This window comes from Bradysia coprophila, unplaced genomic scaffold, assembly GCF_014529535.1.
Source record: "Bradysia coprophila strain Holo2 unplaced genomic scaffold, BU_Bcop_v1 contig_235, whole genome shotgun sequence".
Classification (NCBI taxonomy): Eukaryota; Metazoa; Arthropoda; class Insecta; order Diptera; family Sciaridae; genus Bradysia; species Bradysia coprophila.
Genome location: NW_023503496.1, coordinates 239,466 through 265,146, shown reverse-complemented (window position 1 = coordinate 265,146; position 25,681 = coordinate 239,466). Strand labels below are relative to the sequence as shown.

At 37.0% G+C, this 25,681-nt stretch overlaps 4 protein-coding genes and 1 long non-coding RNA gene across 6 annotated transcripts in view; 2 read left to right on the top strand and 3 right to left on the bottom strand.

Moving 5' to 3' along the window:
* The window catches only part of LOC119077315 (fasciclin-2-like), a 385,563-nt gene that overhangs the window by 208,074 nt on the left and 151,808 nt on the right, over nucleotides 1–25,681 (bottom strand). The window lies entirely within an intron of this gene.
* The window catches only part of LOC119077311, a 113,958-nt gene that overhangs the window by 72,401 nt on the left and 15,876 nt on the right, over nucleotides 1–25,681 (bottom strand). The gene's annotated exons all lie outside the window — the stretch shown is intronic.
* On the top strand, nucleotides 356–25,114 carry LOC119077355. The gene is made up of 4 exons (XR_005087778.1): nucleotides 356–604; nucleotides 956–962; nucleotides 12,636–12,642; nucleotides 25,083–25,114. It is a non-coding gene; the product is annotated as an uncharacterized LOC119077355 (long non-coding RNA).
* LOC119077336 (TRPM8 channel-associated factor 3-like) lies at nucleotides 8,758–11,246 on the bottom strand. 2 transcript variants are annotated; one of them, XM_037184520.1, is made up of 2 exons: nucleotides 10,053–11,246; nucleotides 8,758–10,000 (listed from the first exon to the last, which is right to left on the bottom strand). In XM_037184520.1, the coding sequence occupies exons 1-2, from the start codon at nucleotides 11,195–11,197 to the stop codon at nucleotides 9,985–9,987; spliced, it is 1,161 nt and encodes a 386-aa protein (XP_037040415.1). In that variant the 5' UTR covers nucleotides 11,198–11,246; the 3' UTR covers nucleotides 8,758–9,984. The 2 variants fall into 2 exon arrangements, with proteins under 2 accessions (XP_037040415.1, XP_037040416.1); XM_037184521.1 differs by having other exon boundaries at nucleotides 10,053–10,100.
* LOC119077329 (carboxypeptidase N subunit 2-like) lies at nucleotides 21,891–23,508 on the top strand. The gene is made up of 2 exons (XM_037184512.1): nucleotides 21,891–23,235; nucleotides 23,307–23,508. The coding sequence occupies exons 1-2, from the start codon at nucleotides 21,934–21,936 to the stop codon at nucleotides 23,406–23,408; spliced, it is 1,404 nt and encodes a 467-aa protein (XP_037040407.1). The 5' UTR covers nucleotides 21,891–21,933; the 3' UTR covers nucleotides 23,409–23,508.

Here is a 25,681-nt window from a genome sequence, read left to right as displayed (position 1 = left end):
AGGGAAAAAATGTCCGTCCGTTCTTTAACTTAAGTAAAACGCATTCGATTTTGAAGATTCTTTTTTTCCGCTTGGTAATGTCAAAAAACCGGCTAAGTTCGAAGATGGGCGATTTCGACCCCTCCCGAGCTGGAGGCCAAGTTAAGGTTTTTCGAAGCTATCTCAGGACATTTAAAGGATACATTTGTAAGTGATACGTCAAATGAAAGGTATTTACAATACCGCCAGACCGATCTACCAATCGACAAAAAAAAAAGTTTATGGAAATAGGATGACCGACTCGTGAGTTGATGTGCCTTTGATGTAAACCAGGTCCAGGGCGGCAAGCAGTTATTGGCCAATTTTGAACGGATTTAGCTCATATCCGGCTACTCGGCCGTACATTGAAGGTGGAGTTGTTGTCAATATCTCGAGTAAAGTTTGACCGAATTTCATGATTTTTGTTTTTTGTTTGAAAGGTATTAACGATACTAAAGCTCCAGTACTATTTCTGGTCTAGCAAAATGGCTGCAGGCGGCCATATTGGTTTTTAGTGAAAGGTAAATATAATGGGGGAAATGGTACATAGAGAGTTTTTTGTTAACAGAGAAGTAATTGGTTATCTGTTTAAATAGGGATTTATTAAATTTGATTTCGTACGGGGCTGTCGATATTGTTTCCGGCAATTTATTTGTACATGATAATAAGGCAAAGAGTATATTAATGGGCGAATATCTTTTCAGTAGAGAAGAAAATGAAGTAAGAGAGTAAGGCTTCTGATACGAATAGGTGTTTCGTACGGGTCGGCGTTAGCTAATGTCTTTTCTGCCGTTTTGTTGTTTCAATATTCAGAATAGTATTTAACCGAACGTTATAAAGAAGGTTCTTCTTCAGACATTTTTGTATTTAATATACACACACGATGTATATATATATGATGAACACACGATGCCATAAAATCTATATAATTGTGGAGTGTGTTGGTTAGTTGGGGATTTTTTTGTCGAGAAATTAGCAACGTCCTAATTGGTAATCCCATATCATTTCGAGATGCACTGTCTGCAAGTTCAAGGTAATTTCTGGTGAGGTCCGGCGGCTGGTTTCTTGAATTGATGGGGATTTCAAAATGGAAAATTACAACGATCCATTAACGATGTGGGAACAGTTACGATACAAACCGCAATCGACTTATAGCTAATTAGAAAATAGCAATTTTCAGTAGATGTGAAAATTGTCAACTCGAGGCGAAGCCGAGGGTGACAACGCATCGTGAGCGCAAAATTCCAGTTCAGTAACTAGTGCGTAAAAGTGACGTTTGTAAAAGTGACGTTTGTAAAAGTGACGTTTGTAAAAGTGACGTTTGTAAAAGTGACGTTTGTAAAAGTGACGTTTGTAAAAATGAGGAACCTATTCATGTACACACACATAAACTTGTGAACTAGAGGTTAGTGAGCTGCCCATAAAAGCGACAAAGTTTGATCTAAAGAAATACGAGAACAAAAACGATAAAAATAGTTGAATTTAAACAAGAAACGATCACAAAATAACAAATTCTCAAATTAATTGGCAATTAGTTTAGACTGGGCCTATTATTCTTGGTCATGACCTGGGCATTTTATTTGGTAGGCTCACTCACCTCTACTGAACTAGATTTTTGAAAATAGCTATTACTGCGTTCGAAGTAGCAATGAAAGTAGAGAACAGGTATGGTCGATCGCCGAATTCGTCTTAAACGCACTCACATTTTATGTCAAAATAATATGAAAATGAGTGCGTTTAAGTACGAAAACCAAATTTTTATGTCCTCCTGGCAGACAGTAGCCCATACCTGTTTTACACTTTCATTGCGAAGTAGTATGTAACTGGATATCTATACATACATTTACGCACTAGTACGTAAAAGTGACGTTTGTTAAAATGAGAATCCTACTCCTGTACATAAAATTTTATTCCTAACTTGTGCCTAAACTAAAAAGTTGCTTTTTATAACAAAGTGTCTAAATGGACATTTTCGCAATAGAAATGAATTGTCAACCCGCGGCGATGGTTAGGTTGACAACACATCGTGTAGGTGCAGAATTCCAGTTTAAGCACAAGTTAGGCAACACTATTTTACTCATAATGGTCCAAAACTGCGAGCTTCAGATGCCTATGTTGCAAAAAACGTTGTTTGTCATAAAAAATCTTCATTTTTACAAACGTCACTTTTACACACTAGTGTCTAAAAGTGAAAATTCTACGCTTTATTTTGGTCTCACTACTGGACATAGTGTTCATTTGTGTCGTCGAGTGACGCAGATCATAATATACATCGTGTGTGCCTAGAACATGCAATGTGTTGTCAATATCGACTGAGGCTCGGTTTGACAACGTTCACATCTTCTGCGAAAAATTGCAATAAGGGCACGTTTTAGGAAAATAGCCACAAACTCCACAAATTTATGAATCTATCTCGCTGGCTGGTTGGTACAACTAATTTATTGAGTCGTATATTTCACCATTGATGCGGTCGTGTATCAGGATTTATTTTAACATCACTCCAGCAGTGATGAGATAACCAATTGCTTCATGAATATGTCTCTTTAAAATTTGAATGGTGATTTGACGAGGTAAGTATTGGTAATATTAACCGCCCGAAATGTTACGCACATATTTCATAGATGAATTACTTTGCATTTTTCTGTATGACCTAGCTGCTGTACATTTATTTAGTTTTTTGTTTAACGATTTCAAACATGTCTCAGCGTTACAACACATAAATGTTAATTGATCTCCAACTTTTTTCTTATATTGCTGTAATAGCCACAGTTAAGATGGTAAAACAACGAACGTTTTACGCACATAACGTACGATACGTTATAATTACCATAAATTTAGTTGGAAATATTTTCTCAGTTGATTATTTCATTAAACATACCAAATGAGACTGTGGTAACGTTTGTTCCTCCACACTTTTCCCGTAGACTGTACTCGATTGAACTAATCTACTACTTCAATGGATCCAATGGAATATTATAATTCATCGACCATTGCATTTCATTTTAATATCCATCCATTCGAATGCAACCGCCGAACCAGTTGACGTATTAGCCTGATTCGCTATAATTCAAAAACTGAAAGAACGTGAAACTTCAGCATTTTCAAGAAATTCCATTAAAAATATAAACAAATCCATATGAGAAAACCGGTTCATTCCGTCTTACCGTTCGTATTATTATGATCGGTTTCATTCATTCAACGAGCAAATGAACATTAAGTGCAAATACAATAAAAATTCTTGCATATCAATTTTGAAATCGACTTTTTGTCGTCGTTGTTGTTGTGCTTGTGATTGGAAATATTTCGTTTCATTGTTTTGGCATTGTTTGACGACAATGAATGATTTGTTGTGAAAGAGTTTGTGTACAATATGATTTCTGTCGGAAAGTTCTTCGTTGATATCTTATCGGTACGATTTTTGGGTTAACATTTTTTTGTTACTTTTGCCAATCAGTTAAACGTTGCTACATGCTCCATAAAAATAGATAATAATCAAGGCAATCAAGACTAGATAGTGACATGGAAATCGTTGATCCTTTCCAAACTTGGATATTTGAGGGAGGTGCAAATCACTGCCTCTCCCACATTTAAATTAACAAAGTTCTACAAAGAGGCCATAGGTCTGTTCCATCGTTACTGTAAAAACGATGAAAAGAAGGAAACAAACAAGAGCATCCACAGAGCTACAACCTCAACGCTGTGAACATCTTGTCAATAAATTTTTTGGTTATGTCTCTATGCATAACGTTTCGATAGCTGAAAAAACTTTGAACCGGATAGATGATAATATGGCGACTAGGACATCGAAGCGTTTTATCCAAAGTTCTATAGCACAGGTTACGTCACCTGCGAGGGCGGCTGGCATCCAAATTTGACCAGTTCAGTGGATATTCATTGTATCCCAACAAAAATCTCTTCGAGAAAAGTGTGACGCAGTCTTTGAAGTACAATTTCTAAAATGAATGATATCGCTAGAGTTGAAGCTTTCAGCTTCGTTACGCAAAAATTAAATTTTACACCCAATTTTAGTTCAAACAAGCTGGCTTAGTTTTTCTCATCATCTGCCAAATAATTTTTACCAAAAAAAAATTTGACTGGAAACAACCAAAATTTTACCAAAAAAATCTGCGTCGCAAAGTGGCAAATGTTCAGGAACTTTCAGGAAAATTTATCTGCCACATGCGACGCAGATTTTTTTGGTAAAATTTTGGTTGTTTCCAGTCTAAATTTTTTTTGTAAAAATTGTTTGGCAGATGATGAGAACAAATAAGCCAGCTTGTTTGAACTAATTGGGTGTAAAATTTAATTTTTGCGTAACGAAGCTGAAAGCGTCAACTCTAGCGATATCATTCATTTTAGAAATTGTACTTCAAAGACTGCGTCACACTTTTCTCGAAGAGATTTTTGTTGGGATATCAGTCGTTTTAGAAGTGTAGTCAACACTGCTTTTTATAACAGTTTATAACAGAAATTCGAAATTTTGACGAAATTTGAAAATTTGACGAAAATCGAAAATTTGACGAAATTCGAAAATTTGACGAAATTTAACGAAAATCGAAAATTTGACAAAAAACGAAAATTTGACGAAATTCGAAAATTTGACGTAAATCGAAAATTTGACGAAAATCGAAAATTTGACGAAAATCGAAAATTTGACGAAAATCGAAAATTTGACGAAAATCGAAAATTTGACGAAAATCGAAAATTTGACGAAAATCTAAAAACATAATTGACCCACCCATTTCCAACTTTCGACATTTTTCACATATGCCCCTCTGTTCTACTCGTAAAACTCTTAGACTTTGCCGAAGAAAGTAATTCTCTATCTCTCATAACCCAAAAAAATATTAGTCCTTTCATCCTACTCAAAATAGCTCAAAATTTGGTCACTCTAATCACTCTAGCTCAAACGAATCTGCCCCGACTTTTTTAATTATTTTTTTGTTCGAATCGTGTTACGAATACCTTTCATTTGATGGGTCGCACGCCTCTGTAGGTTTCAATACAGCTAAGCTACAGCCGAAAACGCGTTCCCGACCCTCGAAAACCACACTCAGAAACCACTTCGAGGCCAATAAAACAAAATTCTGGTTTTTCCTGGGGTAATGGCGTATCACAATTTCATTTTTATGCCCACCCTGATGTTCCTGCAAAATTTCATGGAGATTGGCTGACTAGTTTCCGAGATCGTCCGTCGATAGATAGTCAGACAGATAGAAACATACAGAGTAAGTTGAAAGATTTTGATTGTTTGGAAAACGTTAATTTGGTGCATTTTCTATCAAAATGACCAACTTCAAAACGATGTATCTCCGGCAATTTTAAAGTTACATAGTCGAGTGATAGCTCGTTTTGCTCGTATTTGAAGCGCGAATAAGATAGATTAGGATTTGTGGTGATACAGGTTAAAGGAAAGAAACTTAAATTCTCGCCTATATATAGTTGCCGCGTCTCAAAAAATTTTCTTCGTTCTTTTTTTGGAAGTTAGACTGCGTCAAGTCCTCCGCTAACGCTCCGGACATGATGAAAGTTTAACTTGACGAAAATAATTGTTTTCCTCAAGTTGTAAATCCTATACAAAAATTAAATAACAACAGATGTCACCACAGGAAAATTTGGCTGCCACCAAGCGAAAAAGGCAAAGGTGTCGTAACCTGTTGCATACAACTTTGGTTTTATCATCTCTCTGCTTGGAACAGACTCTCTCAGAAATGAGCTTCGCTCACCTGCAAAACATTTTTGTCCATTTCCTCTTAAACGTTAAATTTCTTTGCAAAACTTCAGTTAACACAACAACAACTCAACAGCACACTGTTTAAGTCGAGACTTCATATTGAATTATTGAATTGCCAGTTGTGGGTTCGAAACTCAACCGCAACACAAATAATTTATTTCATCAGGTTGTTGTCCACAATAATGATATCTGATTGTACCGGTTGGTTTTAAGGTTGCGTCTCGGATTTAGTATCGATAACGCCTCTTTGTGTTACATTTAAAGGCCTCAGAAACATCTGTATTATAAAGTGACATGAATTCGTTCGTTCAACGAACTTCGTTGGTAATGTCATTCAGTCAGTAAGGCGAAAAGCCCGTTGACGGTGTGTGTGTCTCTTAAAAACACCAAAGAATACGTGAGACTGTGGTTGTCTGGAATTGTATTAAGAATAATCAAGAAGTCGGATGGATTGGAATCAATCGAGGCAAACTGAACGAAAAGTCAATCAGAATTGCAAATTGGCAAGAAAAAAAGTGATTTTGTGAACATATAGTTCGCTGGGGAGTTCCCTGGGGACAACATCCTCAAATAAATAGTTTCATTGTAGTTGGTAGAAACGTAGAATTCCCAACAGTGGTAACCGAAGAAGCTATATGGACTGAAAGAAGGTGAATACTTTGAACGAAAAATGCGAGATCAGCACAAAGGTAGATATAGTCAACACTATATTTAACTTGATCAACGCCTCCAGCGATTTTTGACAGTTCGTTCAAAATATTCTCGTTCTATCAGTACGTATATAGACTGTTTCAGTTAGGAAGAAGACTAGATGAGCCGGGTGGAAAATGGCATTATTTCCATACAAATATATTTCAATAGTGAACGCATTATAAACTCCTGCAAATGATGACATTACCCATCCAGCTCATCTAGTCTTTAACAGTCTATAACTTCCTTGGTTACCACAACCTCACGTTATCCGCTTGTAATTTAAGATGTCGTTTTACGTTCAAATCGAATGACATAAACACATTGGATTGAAACGATTCTTTTCCAAACTAAGTTATCCTTAGCTTCTTACTCTAGCTACACATAGCGGCCCTAGACCCGTTCACAATTTTTTTTGGATCCTGTCAATAGATTCTGGATTTGAGCACTACTTTACAGCACCGTCAATGATTGACACTGTCGGCAAGTCGGTCTTCTGTCACTTAGAGATCAGTTGATTCGAAAACAGCTGTTGCTAGTTATGCATGCCAATAGTAGATTACATAATTGTGCATAAAATCGTTGTTTTGACTCGTGTGGTTGTATACTTCGCCTTCGGCTCAGCATACACACTCCACACTCTTCAAAAGAACGATTTTATGCACAATTATGTAATCTACTATTGACATGCATAACTAGCAACAGCTGTTTTCGAATCAACTGATCTCTATTACAATTATTGTTATGATCTACATTTATCGGTCGGTACTCACCGCAAACGCACATGAATATAAAGAGAACAGGTCGATAAACACTTTTTTTTACAATGTTCGTCAGCTGAAGCAAAATCAGCTGTTGTTAGTTATGCATACCAAAATAGGGTACTAGGGTAAATATGTGATTTAAACAACTAGTCTGAGGGAAGTGTCAAATTCTTTAATCTTGAGTCACATCCGAGTAAAAACCGTTCAAAACATTCTCCACCATAAACAGCCTACAGTAAACAATTCGTGTAGATTCAAATCACTAATGAACAAATGACCAAAAAAGGTGTTACTAGAACGTAAAAACCACCACCACGTTCTTTATGTGACTGGTAACGAATCCATGCTGGAAGAAAAAGAACCAGTTCACGCCCAGAAACTTGACAGTGCTTAAAAAAAAAACTAGCTCATAGTGCAACGACAGAAGACGATAAATTCTATGCAAAAATCGTCGTGGAATCTGTGTGAAATTAGCACTCCCCTCATCGCTTAACACACTACTGAACAATTTCAATCACGTACGGCACATTTTTCAAAGTGAGAAATCTAAGTTACATTATTTGTTCGATTGCATGTTGTTATGCATTCGAAAATGCAGTCAACTATGTTACGACTTTGTCTTTATATACGAAAAATTTGTAGAGAAAGAAAGAAAAAAATTGTTCGATGGCCTTTAACGTATACCTACATAAAATGTACAAGATGACGGCATAACTTGCTGATGTTGAAGCATAAATTTATACTGTGGAAAAGAATGATAATTTCTTTCCGTGATCTAAAATCACAAAACGCTGAACACAGGCCACAGAGTAATATATAATAAACTGGTTGGGATAAACTACATTTTATGCTGGTATGTCATATATTTACCAGCTTTAATATTCAAACATTTTACGATCGCAATCAACGGATGCTTTTTCCCTCACTGCAATGTTTTGTGGTTCGTAGAGTCAGTTCGTTAATTTATGTATCATCCATTTCCACTGTAGATGCGTTTATGGATTTTATTATTGTAATTAGTTGAAAATTATCACAACGATCGAATATTATGAGTGTGCCATAGATGTGACACTTAACGACTTTTTACTATACAGCAGGAAATTAATTTTTCTTTAATGGGTCGATAAACCGATTGATAAATATTGATTTGACGACGTACTAACGATAAACCGATTTACAAGTGTGACAGGTATAGAATCGTGCTCGTAAATATTCGCACTGTTTAAGTTATCGGTAAATATCAGTAGCCTATCAGCACCGGTTTGAATTGCGTTAAGTGAATGGTGAATGGTGAAGCATTACAGGCGCCTTGGTAGATTGTTGGTCTAGAATCTGTAGATTTGTATCGCTGATTGTTTAGTCATGGCGGGAATGCTGACCTATTTATTGAGCATTATTGGATGAACGGCAATCGACACTTTCTCGAAGGACACTCGATTCATTATCCAGGAAAATCAAACTGGAACAATTGTTTAACTACTATTCCCGCTCACATCATAACAGTCTGCTAACAAAAGAAATTTGGACTCAAAATCTATTTATTTTTACTTGAACGGACAGCTTCTGGTGAAACACTCGAAACTCCTATGCTAAAAGCAGTTATATGAACGAATGATTACGGATCCCTGATACGAAGAGTGGTGCTTGGAAGGTCCTCTACTTTGGATTCCGCTCCTGGACTAATTGGAAATCCCCACGAAGTAAAGAACGGGGTCAGATTCTCTTCTACGACTCTCGAGAACATTATCATCCACAAATCGATTTTTTCTTGGTCATTTTTGGGTCGTTCACCTTCAGTTAGTTGGTTGTAATTACTAAAAACTCTTTGATAAGACGACCATCCGAAGTACTCTTGCAGCTGAATGTACGTCAACAGTGCAAGAAACGGTGTTGACTTCCAATCTGAGAACCGCTTTCCATCGTTGATATATTGTCTCACTGATTGAGCTGCAATAGCATCGCTGAGTCGAGGGTGTGTTTGGTTCGTAGGAGCCAGTAAAATGTTGTGCATGACGTACAAGACGAATAAGTTGCAAGTAACTTCACCAGTGCCTGAAAATGTCCAATCGGATTTCTGATGGTTGTGACCCAGTTCATGTAAGTGTCCCCACAATCTTGATGGGTTGGCTCTAAACTCAGAAATGCGCAGAGGCTTGTTTTGTTCGGATAATAAGTACATAATTGGATATCCGCTGTGCATCGATCCACCCGAGATTTGTACGTCAGCCACGAATCTTTCGGATTTCACTCTTTCACGAGGCAGAGCTCCCAGATCGGATATGGCATCTAGGACGCGATTCCAAAAATCGATTATCGCTTCAGGGTCGTCCATCTGGGACAGGTATTGGTTCTGTGTAAGAATTATCAAATTTTCTCCGATTAGCTCACCCCACGGAGCTGTACTATTTCTGATCTCATTTCGCCATTGGCTGACAAGTGTTTTTCCCATAAAATAGGTGGGTGATCGAATTCCTCCGGTTATTGATAGTTGTAGCATTCCATTGTTGTTGTAGTTGTTAAGAAGAATGTAGATAGGTCCGCCGAACGGGTTAGCTAAACTCGCTGTGTTATTTATGATTTTGTTTCGAAATACTACCTTAGGACACCTTTTCCAACTTGATAAATGTTCCAGATTGTCAATGTGTGCCCCAATTTGAACATCCAGATCAAATTCCCAATTGGTTGCATTTAACACTTCAATGTGAATTTCATCTCCTGGTCGAGCGTATAATCCTGTACTGTACCAAGCAGTCCCTCTTGTGTTCACTTCTATGACATCTAATGGGATTTGTAACTTCGAATTCTCTGCACCATTCTCATAAATCTTCGTCTCTCTTGTGTCGAACGCGATTATTTCGTTGACACTCAGGTTCTCTGTCCAAGACGGTAGCATAGCATCGATTTCTATCAGATGAGATAAGCGTTCCCCGTTAGAAGTAACAACATCACCTGGAAATGACATGGCTGAAGGATGAGGTGGAATGTTGCTCGTTAATCCAACCTCGTTAATCAGAAATTCGCATAGAAATCGATGAACGACAAGAAATTGCTTTGCCTTTTCAGCAGTTACTGGATTTGTAGCTGTCGGCACAAACGTTGGAAGTTTCTTCAGTTCCTCATTAATATCTCTGTTGAATACATCGTCACTGGGTGCATAACGCAATCGATCTCTAAGTATCTGCATAACTTGCTGGGTTCGATTGCGTGGAAGATGTGTTTGATTTGAATTTAATTGCTTGAGTTCATTCCAAACGTGGGCAGAGTGTGTGTCTTTCAAATATTCTGTAGAGGCGTTGAAACATCCATCGACTTCATCATTACAGTCCATTGTTCCAAAGGAATAATATTTGCCGATGTAGAACAGGCCAGTATCTCGCAGTATGATATTTCCCCAAAACGATTCCATATCGTTTACATCGTGGTTCCAAGGTGTTGCCGCAATCATAAGTCCACCAACACCGTTTCGAACATATTCCCTCACGTTCGTTTCGTTGGCATTTATTGAAATAATTAAAACGTAGAACGGTTCCAAATATGTTGGATTATTGAAGTCATTCGCTGACAGAACTTGTGTTTCATAACCAAGTTCAGTCAGGATGTTTTCATGGAGTTTCCAATCCGGATACAATCCAATTTTTCCGGTTCGATTCTTTCCTAACCAATCAATGCTGTTGATGAGTAGTTGAATGTTGTCGTATTCTGGAGGCATGTTTTCGTCCAGGAGGGAGCTTGTATGTGAATGTGCAATTATTCTCCCTGCTCCATATTCGACTGCTGCAACGTGTGATCGTAAAATTTCACTGTTTCTTCCCGCCAGAATGGGAAAAGAATTCTCATTCAACAAAGAAATCGTTCCCGGAGTACGTCTTATAAGAATTCTCTCAACTCCAGATAGAATTAACGTTTGATGTTCCGTGTACGTTGCCACGGTTACTATACACAGCGCGAATATCAGAAGTATTTCTTTCGCCCGTTTTCCAGTTCGTAACATTTTTTAAACGTTAAATACAAAAGTGTTTTATCTCAAAGAACTTTGTGACTTGTATTGAACGGACTGGGCCCAATACTCTGCTTTATATCGAACCTCAATTACTTTCTTCCTATATTTTAGTATAGATTAGATATATTCTTTTCATGTGTCACATGTTACGTAAGATCATGCCCACACGTTAGTAAGCGGGCGTGACGCAAGTCCGCTGCTACAAAATATTCCTTTTTTTTGGATAAAGGAACATTTACAACAACTCATATTGAATCATATTAAAACATAAAACGATAAAAATGTACTGGCTGGTTGGATATAATTCTGAAATAAACTGCAAAAGGTTGATATATAAATAAATTTTCGCACCTATCTGGATGTACGGTTCAGCACTTTGTGGTTGTACTAAAAAATCCAACATAGATGTCATACAAACAAGCCAAAACATATTTCTTCGTATGATCACCAACGCACCAACGTGAGAAACAGGGAAATTAACAGAGACTTAGAAATTAAATGGGTGGCCGAGGTAATTCGGGAAGGGATAACATATTCGACCGATAAATTAATTCAAAACTACCGATAGAAAGTAATAAATGACCGATAAACACGGTACCGATAAAAAATAATAAAGTACCGATAGCGAAAATCCCGAGTACCGATAAAAATATTCCAAACTACCGATAAGTTTTTACCGATAAAAAGTGCTGAAATACCGATAGATTGTTCATTTTATCGATCATTTTTAATTTTTTATCGGTAATTTATTATTTTCTATCGATCATTCATTATTATTTATCGGTAATTTATTATATTTTATCGGTATTTCGGTATTTTTAATCGGTAAATTATTATTTTCTATCGATGCTTTCTATTTTTGATCTCTCGTATGTGTGTTATAATTTTGCTATTTTTCATTGAATTAATATAAACGTTGAAATAAAACATTTAAAAAGGCAGATAAAAAAGGAGGTAAAAAATTCAAAAAGGCATTGCTGTTGGTCTTCGTCTAGGTTGTCAATTATGCGAAGAACATAAATGTCTGTGGTAAAAACGTTAAGAAAACGTTACACGGTTTGTCTTGAAATAAATGCGGAGGATGGATTTCAGTTCATGACGAAGTCAATAAAATCTTTTCTCATGCATTTTCTTCTGCAGGGTTTCCGAATTTAGTACAGCACAGCCTCCGGGAATTTCTATAGATGACGGATTCACCCCTGTTGCTTTTGAATCACTAGGTAGCATGGGTCCTGAGACAAAGACATTTATAAAGAAATTGGGATCATTAATGCAAAAGGCTTCTGGGGAACCACGCTCTATGGCAGAAGAGTTAGCTGAGTTTAAAAAACTAAAATCGCAGACAAAATATTAAAAAGGGCAGATAGTACTTCTACAAAAAGGCAGTTAAAAAAAACTAAAAAGGCAGAAGAGATATTTGACCACAAAGGGTGACAGTCCTGCCCACATCATCAGAAATTTAGCTTAGGGAATCTGTTAAGATTTACTCAAGTTAACGTTTGTTACCAGGAAGCAAGAAGAGCATCTTTTCGGAACTAACCTAAGATTATTAGGCAGCATACTACAGACTATTTTCAAACTTAATTATCCTCGAACTTTATTCGAACTTTATTCGAACTTTATTCGTGGTGTAAAAGCCATAGTCCAGCTGATATTCTTTCGAAGAATGATGGAAGAAATTGATCGCAAGGGATTGGAATTTGAGGATTTGAGCAATAGAATGGATCAACATAATCGTGAAGTTAGGAATTTGAACTGAGGAAGTAAATCTATAACTATGACTGAATGAAAAATAGCAAAATTATAACACACATACGAGCGATCAAAAATAGAAAGCATCGATAGAAAATAATAATTTACCGATTAAAAATACCGAAATACCGATAAAATATAATAAATTACCGATAAATAATAATAAACTACCGATAGAAAATAATGAACTACAGTGAACGACATCTCAAATGTCTCACTGTCAAATTTTTCTGAGAATTTTATTGTGTCATTGCAAATTTACAATGACATTCTTTGAAAAAAATGACAGTGAGACATTTGAGATGTCGTTCACTGTACCGATAAATAATAATGAATGATCGATAGAAAATAATAAATTACCGACAAAAAATTTAAAATGATCAATAAAATGAACAATCTATCGGTATTTCAGCACTTTTTATCGGTAAAAACTTATCGGTAGTTTGGAATATTTTTATCGGTACTCGGGAATTTCGTTATCGGTACTTTATTATTTTTTATCGGTACCGTGTTTATCGGTCATTTATTACTTTTTATCGGTAGTTTTGAATTCATTTATCGGTCGTTTATTAGTATCCATTCGGGAAATTGCGCTTGGGCACGACAGAAGACTCCATTACCACAGCAACATTGAAGCCATCCTCCTTCTAGACATAACTGACGAAGTAAGAAGGCTGAAACGAGTCAAACCACATGAGCTAACGTAACGAAGTATACACTGTGGGCCTTGATCAATGGATCATAAGTCCCACACGCGTATATACTACACCTCGTAACAAATGTAAAAAGGAGGTAGTACAATTCAACACTAGTAATAAATTATCAAACAAGATAAGATTGTAGTATTCATACCAGTAAAGGTGTTTTTGAAAAAAATAATTGAAAGTACTGAAAAGTTGGAGAAATTCTTAGGTGTTACTTTAAGTACCTAGATGGCTTGTTAAGTTAATAAGGGTAACCGCTAATCACATGTTTGTAAAGTTGTCATTGGCCTCGTTGGTATCTTTAAACTTGCCGTGAAACTTTAATCCCTAAAGCTAGACTACCATGAAAATGTAAGCTTTCATCATATCAGTTCAAGTGTTTTACCAAACTTTCAATATAAGTGATTGTAATCGACCAATGGTACACAAATTTATTTTACCTGGAAGCCAGACTAACTCCAGGGTTGGCGTTATCTAATATGCAGAACAATCACCAAAACAAACAAACAAACAGAGCATAATAACTCTTCCCTTTCCCATGGATGTATCTCGTTCTAAGTTTCGAATCATTGATTGAAGAATCCCGTGTAGATTCAAACCGTTGCGTTCTTAACCAGAACGGTTTTGCAAAGTGGATCACAATGGTTGCCCAATACTCATGGATTGACACATTTGAAACCCGCCACTAACTAACGAGATGGCGAAGGCAAAGGTGCCAGAGCACCACTCAACAATTACAACAATAAAGAGGTAATATTCGCTGTCTTGTGAACGAATATGGTGGCAACAACTAACGATGGGTTGTCCTATACTGCCCTGTGACCACCACCATTTTCGGAGGTCGAAACAGCTTCTCATCTTCGTTGGCTCGTTCCATCAAAGCGACGTCGCAAGACGTGATTATTGGTTCTCAGTCTCTTCCCTTTTCGTAGAAGACTTCTTGTACGTTTTATGATATTGGTGGTTTGGTTCGTTGCAAAATTGTGTAACGTTAAAACACCCTCTAGGAATGGCCTAATGGATATTGATGATGATCCGACCAAACTTTCAATATAAGTGAGTTTAAAAAGTCATCAATGTTGCCATTCCATTACGTTTCCAGTTTATGAAATTTTGGCGCCAAATTTAAAAACACCATAGCGAATTCAAATTTTGCGCCAAAATATCATAAACTGGTAGATACTTGAGTCCTTCATAATATCTCATGTGTTGCGATGTCCGTTTACCTTTACCTTTCAGATCAACTCTTGAATGAATTTGTCTCTATTTATATTTTGGCAACGGTATTCTCTTCCATATAATCATCAGTCGTAATCTCATATTCATCCATAAAACCTCACACTAAACATGCAAATTTTGGGTGTAGTTTTTTGTCACGATCTATACAATGGGTATGAAGGACGTAAAAGAATAATAATAATCTCCGTTATAATAGTTGTATCATTTCGTTAAACCAATTTTATTATACGAAGAAGAAAAAAAAAAGTCCGTGGGTGGTTGTGTGTATAATTTAAATGTCAATAACTTGGCACTTTTTTTATTTTTCATAATGGGAACGGTGTCGATAAGTTCTGCTGTTAAAAAACTGCAAGCTTCGAACACTTAAGTTGAATTCACAGTCGTGCGTTTTGCCTCCGTTTTCTTCCTTTGACCTTTGAAATTAAGACAATGAAAATGTCAACAAATGTCAACTGAGGCAAAACGGACGCATGTGAGACCACCTTTACTTTGACATATGTAAACTGTGAATACAAAGTCTAAATGACTAGATTCTTAATTGTCATCTTTTGCAATGACAGTTTTAAATAGTCAGGGGACTCAAGGAAAAAAATGTCTTCTGGCAGACATCTTATCAATGACATGACCACATGACTATTGTGTGAGCGTTCGAAGTTTCGTTCGTTCTTGCACAACACTCGTACGTGTTTTTATTGGTATTTACCAGCCTTTTGGTAACTATGCATGGGACTGCATGGCTAGTGATGAAGCAGAATGAAAGTTTACTTTCAACGTTCATTTCTCTTATGATTCGCTAGACTTGTACATGCGAGTGGTTAGCCACTTGTGGTTAGTTGTTTCCTTGCCTGATGAGATGTTGATGCAAAAATAATTCTTTAAAACTTTTGAGAAATTATGAAATTACATTCCACTGTCGTCTCTCAGATCGAAACAGTGGCAGAAACTGAAGCTAATTTCACTATTAATCTGTTGCCTCAAAATAATCTACAAGATTTTGGAATGACCGTTGCCATTTGGATTGATTCTTAAACTATTCTTCATTTCTTCACAGCACAACATTATGTTAAAACCAATGAAGTAATAGATTTTCTCCTAAATGTTTAGCGATGTTTCCATCCGAAGAATATAAAAGATTTATTTATTGCATCACTTTCCATTTTTAAAAGGATAAAGAAAGATAAGAACGACAGGTATAAATGGTGTCACAGAATAGCCTCAAGAAGAATATACAAAACCCATATTTCGAGTGAATATCTGGAGGATATGACGGATATGACTAAAGTAGTTGACATGACACGATAGTGATAGATTAATCGGTTCCCCGTCAAGGTTATAAGTTACAACCTCAAGAAGTATACCCCGTACAAACACCTAACAATGTGTGTTGTTCTCCTAACACTCGTGTCAGCTATACGTTTGCAGATTGGAGAATTACACCTCAGTAAACGTAAGACAAAAAATAATCTCTCTCTTGACACAAGACACCTCACACACTGACCACCGAAGCAGTAAATTAATGAGTTTATCACAGGGAAATAATAAAGAATGACGATGATCTGGTCCGGTTAAAGCGCTGAATCGACGAATGCGGTATCATTTGATGAGATGAAACTGGCAAGATGCAGCACCTGGTTTTTTCTGTGCGTGTGCAAAGTGGAATCATCAAGAAAACGAGTTGTCGTTTTGAGAATAGGAAGTTTAAAAGAAAAAAAAACAACTTTTTCTCGTATGGTCTGACGTGCCGGACTAGAAATAGGTGTTACGTGCTGCGGATGAAGTGAATTGAATTTTTTCTAAATTTGATTTTGAACGAGGTGGTGATTGAATTTATGAGATTCGTTTTTGCTCTGCTCGTATAAAAATACGGTGGCACCAATTTACATGGATCACAGCTTGCAACAGAAACAAAACCGATTTTCATTAGCGCGACAACTAATCTCATTTTGTTAGAGGCGATTTCCACCCACATTGATGTTATTACAATCAGCTTAAAAATTTCAATTGAGAGAAACAAAAACTACACGAGTTAGGTGTATGTATGTGTGTGTGCTCTGATATGGTAATGATTATTGTGTAGAGTACTCGTGGACCCAATTTGAATGACTGTTTCAACTATTCTTGATTAAATTAAACATTTTCGATAAGTACGTTAAAAATGACGGAAGTTCTGCAGTTGTGTTTCTCTACGCGCTGATATAGCTACTGGTATAGCATATAGTCCAAGCAAAATGAGACATAGCTGAGACTATTGAGAGTCCTCATCTTTTCGCGAATTTTCTTTCCCTTTGACTTTACTAAGGCTACACCCTGTTCGAACCTTCATCTACGAACTTTCGCGCTATTAGTCGCGTTGCAATAATCAACTATTGAATACCATCATGCCCGTTGTTTCAGATGGTATTGTGATTGGGTGACTGAATAAATAGAAGGGAATTAAAAGACGAAACGGTTGCATAACTCTCAGTTCCCTTGTGAGAAAACGAGGCATTCCTATCCGGTGAGCTATGAGTGAATGTGACAGTGAGGTATCCCAGTTATTTTAACATTAACAAAGACAAGATTTGCAGTAAGTAATAATAATCTGCATTGCCAACCCTTCGAAGGGTTAGGGATTCTGGTTCTACTTTCAGACCCTTTTATTACCGAATGATTTTACTGTGCCTGTTGTAATCTGAGCGACAAATCCAGTGGCATAGTGCTATTTAGAAGTGAAACTAGTATGAGTCGAATACCGCTTCTCCCGACAATGCTTTTGCCGAGTGAAGGCTCTACACTCAATTTCCACTTGATAAAAATCGACTAAATAGGCTTTGTTTGGCTAACCAACTTGACAATCGTTATTTATCTGTCTTCTGTTGAGTCTCGAACCCTCACACTATCAGCCAGGCATGAGCGCCGACGGGGAAACCTCGGCGGCGGCTAGCCGAAAAAAATTTGTCGGCGGCGACGAAAAAGTCGGCTTGAGCCGGCTTAAAACGGCTTAAAAACGTTTAGATAAATTCATGGAAAATGAACTAGTAAGCATGAAAATGAAATTGTACGGAAAGCGAAAATGTAGGTAGATTAGGTTGTTCAAAGTGCAAGTGGAACTGGTCTTGTTACAAGCAAGTCTCTAAGTCTAAGGTTCACTAACACGTCAGGTTTTATTGCCTCAAAGCTTGAACTAAATGGAAAATCATGCTCCAGTACACTCATTTAACTCATTAAGAAAATGGTTTTCGAGAAGAAATCGAAAGCTCACGAAAATCAAGTAAAAATTGAAAAGAAAAAAAATCGAGAAAATTCGCAAAGATCGATAAAGTTTTCTCAAATTTGTGAATTAACTGATGGTGCGCCTTCGGCTCGTTCCGTAAAGGTCATACTTGCCAAAACAACAAACTTAGAAGCGAGGACGTAATATACCATTCTGGAAAATTCATGAAAATTCAAGAAAATTTTCAAAATTTTCTTAATTTTGAAAAAAAAATTCAAAATGTACTTGAGCTGCTTAGGATCAACAGGAATCTCGGTTTTCAAAATTATTTCACCCATTCACCTTTCGAAATCTTTATTTCATTTTCCAGCCGTTTCAAGCCGGCTTGAGCCATGTTTTTGGCACCGGCTCGGCAGCGGCGCGGCTTGCTCAAAAATGGCCGGCGGCGGCTTAATCGGCGGCTTATTTTCGGCGGCGCTCATGCCTGTTATCAGCTTAATTTCGTAGTTATAAGTGTAAATTCCTTGGGGCTTTAAAGAGCTATCACCAAAGTCAATCAGACATGAAGCTTTCGTGAGCTTTCGTGCTCAATAAACGCGGTATAAACCATTTGTATGTAAGGACAAAATTACTGGAACAAAATCAATCGCTTAGAAAAATCAGAAAACACTTTGTCGTAGCATTACTTCTGAAACGTACGGGTATTATAGACAAACGAACACTGTCATGCCTGCCAATGAACCCAAACTTATGCGAGTCATTTCCCAGCCAACAGAACAAATAGAAAGCAATTAAAATTAATTTTGAAAAGCAATAAATAAATTGTAAATGTCACACTGCATCCAAATGACTGGCGAGTGGCGAGTATAAAAATTTAGTTTTAGTGAATGTGTGCATGTAATGCTTCGTATAGAGTGTGTGTCGGACAGTGTCACATATGCACAACATTATCCCAATAAAATTGAATTTATTTTAAATGAGATGTTCGATTGAATGTTATTACAGCAACAGTTTTCTGTACAGCAACAATAAATGATTTTCTACGGTGGTTGTACGAACAAGCGCCTTTCTTTTCATTGTGTTTCATCGAATTGTAATGCTTTATTAAGCGACGAAACTTTGAAAAATTGCAACGATCTCCAGAGGAATAGGAAGATGTTAACAAATGTTTCAGATTTATTTCTACACATTCACTCTCTCCTTTTGTGTCGTGTGGAGAAAACATTCGCACCAACAACAGACGAAAACAATTTTTCAGCAAAGACAAAAATAATTTGTTAATTTGCATATTGCACATCTGTCCCCCATTCGTGCAACCACTTTACACGAAAGAAAAACCAGTTCAACATTAAAGTGCATCGTAAATTTGCAGTTGCAGCATCGGTTTTCCATTTCGTAATATTTAATTTCCGGCTGATAATATTTTGTTTTTTAACAACCTCATGCGTCATGCTGCGTATACATTTAAATGGGCAATGCATACACACTTTCATCTGTCTTAACAACATCCTTATCGTATCGAGATTTACTTAAGATGTGGAGCACGCAAGACAATCTTAACTTATAAAATAGATTCGGCACGTGCCTTATGATAGCACTTATAAAAGGGCATGTAATAACTTATTACTAACAAGTCTGTGTGTTCAGTGCAGCACTTTCAGTCAGACGAGTGTTTTAAACACAAATCCATTTATTTTGACATTGAAACTACAGAAGAAGTTAAAACCCTCGAAGAAGTTGAAACTCTAGAAGAAGTTTAAACTCTCGAAGAGGTTCAAACTATCAAAGAAGTTAAGACTATCGAAGAAGTTGAAACTACAGAAGAAGTTGAAACTATCGAAGAAGTTGAAACTACCGAAGAAGTTGAAACTACCGAAGAAGTTGAAACTACCGAAGAAGTTGAAACTACAGAAGAAGTTGAAACTACCGAAGAAGTTGAAACTCCCGAAGAAGTTGAAACTCCCGAAGAAGTTGAAACTCCCGAAGAAGTTGAAACTCTCAAAAAAATTGAAACTTTTGATGAAGTTAAAACTCTCGAATAAGTTGAAACTCTCGAAGAAGTTTAAACTACCGAAGAAGTTGTAACTCGCGAAGAAGTTGTAACTCGCGAAGAAGTTGTAACTCGCGAAGAAGTTGTAACTCGCGAAGAAGTTGTAACTCGCGAAGAAGTTGTAACTCGCGAAGAAGTTGTAACTCGCGAAGAAGTTGAAACTCTCAAAGAAGTTGTAACTCACAAAGAAGTTCTAACTCACAATGAAGTTCTAACTCACAATGAAGTTGTAACTCTAGATACAGTTGAAACTTTAGACGAAGTTGTAACTCTAGAAGAAGGTAAAACTATCGAAAAAGTTTCAACTTTCGACGAAGTTGTAACTATCGAAAAAGTTGAAACTCTCAAAGAAGTTTCAACTCTCGAAAAAATTCCAGCTCTCGAAGAAGTTCCAACTCTCGTGTTAGATTATTGTAGGATATTACGACAACGCTGGATGTTGGACAACCTGCTTGTGGGTTTTCCACCTAAAGATTGTTTAGTAAACAAATTGCTTTTAATCTTATAGTTTCAATCGCATCGCCCTTATTATAATTTTATCAGAAACTATTGTACTCAATTGCCAGTTATTTGAATAAAATGTATTCTGTTTTACAAATACCATGGGTTCGTTAAATTTGTAGTCTTATCACAACGAGACATAAAGTTAGGAATTTAAAAGCTAACATTCAATGTTGTTTGCTTGTTTTGTAACTGGAAACCTGTGTTAAATACATCGAAATTTTTGAATTGAATTAACCACGGCAGGAATGCGAACTGATAATGGCAGTGGAAAGTATTAGGAAAAATGTGGTAGAGTGTAAAGCGAAAACTGGTCTTTCGTGATCAACTTAAATGTAACGAGAGGCATAAGTTACTTGTGGAAAGTTTGGTTTGAAATTCCATTTCAACTATGGTTCACTAGACTTGCTCGTGTACAAATTGGTGTCCTTAGTGTCTTTAGAGCATTGTATCAAGTACCACTGTCGACGGACTTGAATTTCTTCAGATCGAAACAGTGCAGTGGTAACATCAAAATTCGTTATATTAGAAGCCTGCCTTACGTGATCAAGTGATGGATTACACCTGTGCTGTGGGTCCAATGTGATTTTATCTTACTGATAAATTACTGACGTACTTGATGCCAATGTTATCATGCAGTTGCAATGTGGTGTAGGGTGTTCCTCTGATTTTTAAGCAGACAAAAGCCTTGGATTTGTTGTCTTGTGCAATGATGAAGTGTAACTTAAAGAAGAGTTCTTTCGATGATGTAACTAGACATGTTACAAATGTAGGTCTCGTAAGTTCCTCATCTGTTCTTGCACAGCAATTGTAGATATGTGGTTTGCGCATGTTTAGTGATCCAACGTTGTTTTCATTCCGTTTATGATTCGCCAGATTTGCACATGGAAAGAAGGTATGAATGACCAACTCGATGTTGGTCATTTCTTAGTCATTGTCGCAATACCCTGATGATTCATCAGTGATAAAGTATGGTATCTTTAAGCTACATCGAGAAGTTCAAAGCATCGAAAGATGCATCATCTCAGAAAACGAATCAGTGCTAGAACCGATTCGCTGATACTTCTTAATATTTGTTTATGTAGCACACACTGTGTACGTATAACAATCGTGTTTTATTTGACACCGTTCGTCATCATCATCATCATCAACCTGCATCCGTAACTTTTATATTTAGGATACTCGATAATATTGCCATCGTTATCTTATCGGATGTCATTGATTAGTATTCGCGAATTTTTGGGAACATTAGTACCCTCAGTTGTGTTGCGAACTTTCACGTTTTAAGATGAAAATTTGTGCAATTATCTTGTTACTTGTGACTGCTGCAGAGTCTTTCTTAAATTGTACCTACTCTCTGAATCATATCACATACCAATGTGACTTAACAATCATCAATCCAAATGGATTAAATAACTTTACCGAAATTGGAGGCGTTCATCTGGAGAACTTCACAAATGATGAAGTAACAAGGCTCTTAGTCATGCGTAACGCTGACAGTATTAGCACCAATGTACCGAGTATCATTTGTGCCACATTTCCAAATCTCGCCTGGATTGAGCTAACTACCATTGGACTGACTGAAATCGGTGATGATGATATCGCTAGTTGTTCACAACTCGTTCGTCTTCGTTTGGGTTCCAACAACATCAGAGCGATTTCTGGAAACGCATTGATGAGACTGGCTGGTCTTGAGGAAATTAGTTTCGGTCGCAATAATCTTACGACACTTCCGGAAAATGTGTTTGTCAATCAAATAAATCTGCAACGTTTGGACCTCCAATTCAATCCGTTGGACACCATTCCTGACGGCCTTCTCCAACCTCTCGAAAAGCTTGATACGTTTTTCATCACAAGCATTGATGAGGTGAAGAGCCAATGGTTTGTTAACACAAGACTACAGACTTTATGGGTGACAGATAGTAGAGTTGCTGCGTTACCCGACAGTTTTATTGGATTGGAAAATGTACGAACATTCCTTTTTATTAACAACGAAATCAGCGAGATCCGATCTGGCGGATTCAGCGGACTAACAAAACTTGAAGTATTATACCTAAATGGCAACAAGTTAACTGAACTCCAAGCAGACACATTCTTAGGACTCAAAAATTTGATCCATCTGTTCGTCAGCAATAATCCAATCGAATTAATTAATGAAAACGCTTTTCGAGGACTTGATAGCCTGTCGACGCTAAACATGGAAGTCTGTCGATTACGCCAAATTCAGTCAAATTCGTTCCATCATCTGCCTAGACTGACTTCAATCTCTCTATCCATCAACCAAATTGAAGAACTTCCAGAAGGTGTTTTCAGCGCATTCGATCTACGAAGCATTAGCGTATCGCAGAATCAGCTTCAAAGTCTCCACAGAAATAGTTTCGGGTCATTAAGGAATTTAGACTGGTTTGCGGTGGGTTCGAATAACATCCAAGCAGTTAATGCAACAATCATTGATGATGCCGTTCGGCTAAATAATTTTTTCTTCTTCGACAATTCGTGTGCAAGTTTCAGTTCTAGAGACTTCGTAGCCAATCGGACTGAACTGCTGCCGGAACTTAAGGATTGTTTCGACAACTATGAAACATTATTGGTAATGCAAGCGTCACACTTTCAAATCGTGTTTCAAGAAACTTTTTGAGTTTAAAATGTCTTTGGTTTTAGATACAACAACCGATGGTAATGGGGAAACAACAACCGTCTCTACAGTTAAAAAGAAGCGGGAGAGACCACAACCTAGGATACTTGGTACACCCAGTGAAATGAACATCTATTCTTAAGCTTAATACATTTTGTTTTCCCAAATTATTTGATAGTGGTGGTGATGGTGGTGAAGGTATAATAAAGATTCGATTGGTCATTTAAATTTTGTTTATATGAGAAAATCATGAACTCAAAGAACAAAACTAGCATGAGTATGAGTAACCAGGGCCTATTTTCCTAAATTACCAATCAAACACCAATGGGAATTTCCACCATGTAATGGATCATTTTCGCAGGGGCGAACTGCTGCGTAATGGTCAACTTTCGCATGAGGCAGATGATAAAATGTTTTCGCATTGAGAAAATGATCCACATGGTGAAAATACCTATTGGGAAAACATTTTATCGTCTGCCTCATGCGAAAGTTGATCATTACACAGCATTTTCCCCCCTACGAAAATGATCCATTGCATGGTGGAATATTTTCGGATCATTTTACGTTCCTTTGTGATAGTCAACTGTTATAATATGCTTGGGGCAGGCTATAAAGCAGAATACGGATAGTGTCACCAAGCTCCGGGATATGAGTTTTACCGCTAACATGTCGATGAAGTAATAACTCATTTTCCGTAGGCTACTGAGTAAAACTACAAAATACACTCCTCACAGTCTCACATTCTCTTTACCTGTGTTAAAACAAGTTAAAGTGATGTGTGAGATTAATCTTCAAAGCTTCCCTTCGTTTGGTTTGTAAACCTCAAGTTATAAACACATTTCGCTTATTCAAAACAATTTATTGTTCCTCTAATCGACTTAAATCGAAAAGTATTATTCCGACACCGAATTGAAAGATTCGTTGTAAGTCGACTTTGGTAGGCAGGACCGAACTAGCAATTAAACATGTGCTATCAAAGCATGAACTGGTATTAAATTTCCGTGAAATGGCTAATCGGATTCTGGTTGGTCCGATTAAAAAGAAAAAACTGGTACATTGAATTTTGTCCTGATCACCGGCTCAGTACAGCTCTGGTAGTAGGTGAACGTTCAAATGATAACTTTGATTGTGACGAGTTTCTTTTTCTTTTTAGCCCCGTACGAAGTACGAAGGGGCTTATAGGATTACGATGCCGTGTGTAATTGATGGAATTCGAAGCAGACGGTAAGGGCAAAGTGTTTGCCTATGTTCATAGATGACGAATCTGCAATAAAAATTTTGTCTGTCCGTCTGTCCGTCTGTCACGTCGATATCTTGAGTAAATCAAATCCGATTTCAAAAAATTTTTTTTCCCTGAAAGATAGTCAAAATAGTGAGGCTAAGTTCGAAGATGGGCATATTCGGGGCCCTTCGTGAGTTAGGGCCACCTAAGTGATTTAAGGTCTTTTGGTGATATTTATGTCAAAATAAACGACGGCAAATGATAGGTATTGTCAATACCAATCCAGGGAAAAAAAGTTTTTTAAAATCGGGTGAGTGGACCGTGAGTTAGGGCCTTAGAAGTGAAAAGCTACTAGGGCCCTATGTGTATTTTACATAGAACTCAAGTAAATTTAATCCGTTTTTCGTAATTTTTGTTTGATTTGGAAGGTAATCGAATGCCGAATAGAATGTTGTTGAAAAAAAAAATTTGGGTCCTTGGCCTAAGGCCGCTACTAGGGCCCTATGCGTATTTTACATTGAACTCGAGCAAATTTTATCCGTTTTTCGTAATTTTTGTTTCATTTGGAAGGTAATCAAAGGCCGAATAGAATGTTGTTGAAAAAAAATTAAATTTGGGTCCTTGGACTAAGGCCACTACTAGGCCCTTCAAAAAAATAAAATTTTAGGGCGATTTGAAATTTTTGTTTCATTTGAAAGGAACGTCGTACGGGGCTTCGTAATTGCGCTATGCGCAATTTGTAAGATGTACACATTACATAATAATTTTACTTTAACTACATTAACCGGCGCAATAAGCTTACGGTCAAAGTAGGGTGACTAGGGTCACGTACGCAATAGATATACGGGTTTGTACGGGGCTCAGTCGCAGCAAACGCTCCGACTGTTCTGATGGCTCGTTTCTTTTGATTCTTAGCGCTTAGTGTGATAATGGTAAGTATCAAGAGAAGTCGTGTGGAGATTTAAGTTTAAGAATTTATTCACATTTTCCCTATGAATCTAAAGTTGATGTCAACCGAATTTGTGTCTCAGTTTGTTTGGTTGAAGATTGGGAGATTGGTTGGAGTGATTGATTCATATAAAACAAGAGTTTAATACGTCCGAACACGGCGAATTTTGACTATAGATACTGAGATTACAAATGGATATGCTATGTGGATTTCCTACATGTTTCAGTTGG

Excerpts from the sequence above, each read along its gene's own strand:
- LOC119077336 (XM_037184520.1), bottom strand. The coding sequence starts at position 11,197 with ATGTTACGAACTGGAAAACGGGCGAAAGAAATACTTCTGATATTCGCG.
- LOC119077329 (XM_037184512.1), top strand. The coding sequence starts at position 21,934 with ATGAAAATTTGTGCAATTATCTTGTTACTTGTGACTGCTGCAGAGTCT. Across the intron at positions 23,236-23,306 it reads ACAACTATGAAACATTATTG|ATACAACAACCGATGGTAAT; the intron begins GTAATGCAAGCG and ends CTTTGGTTTTAG.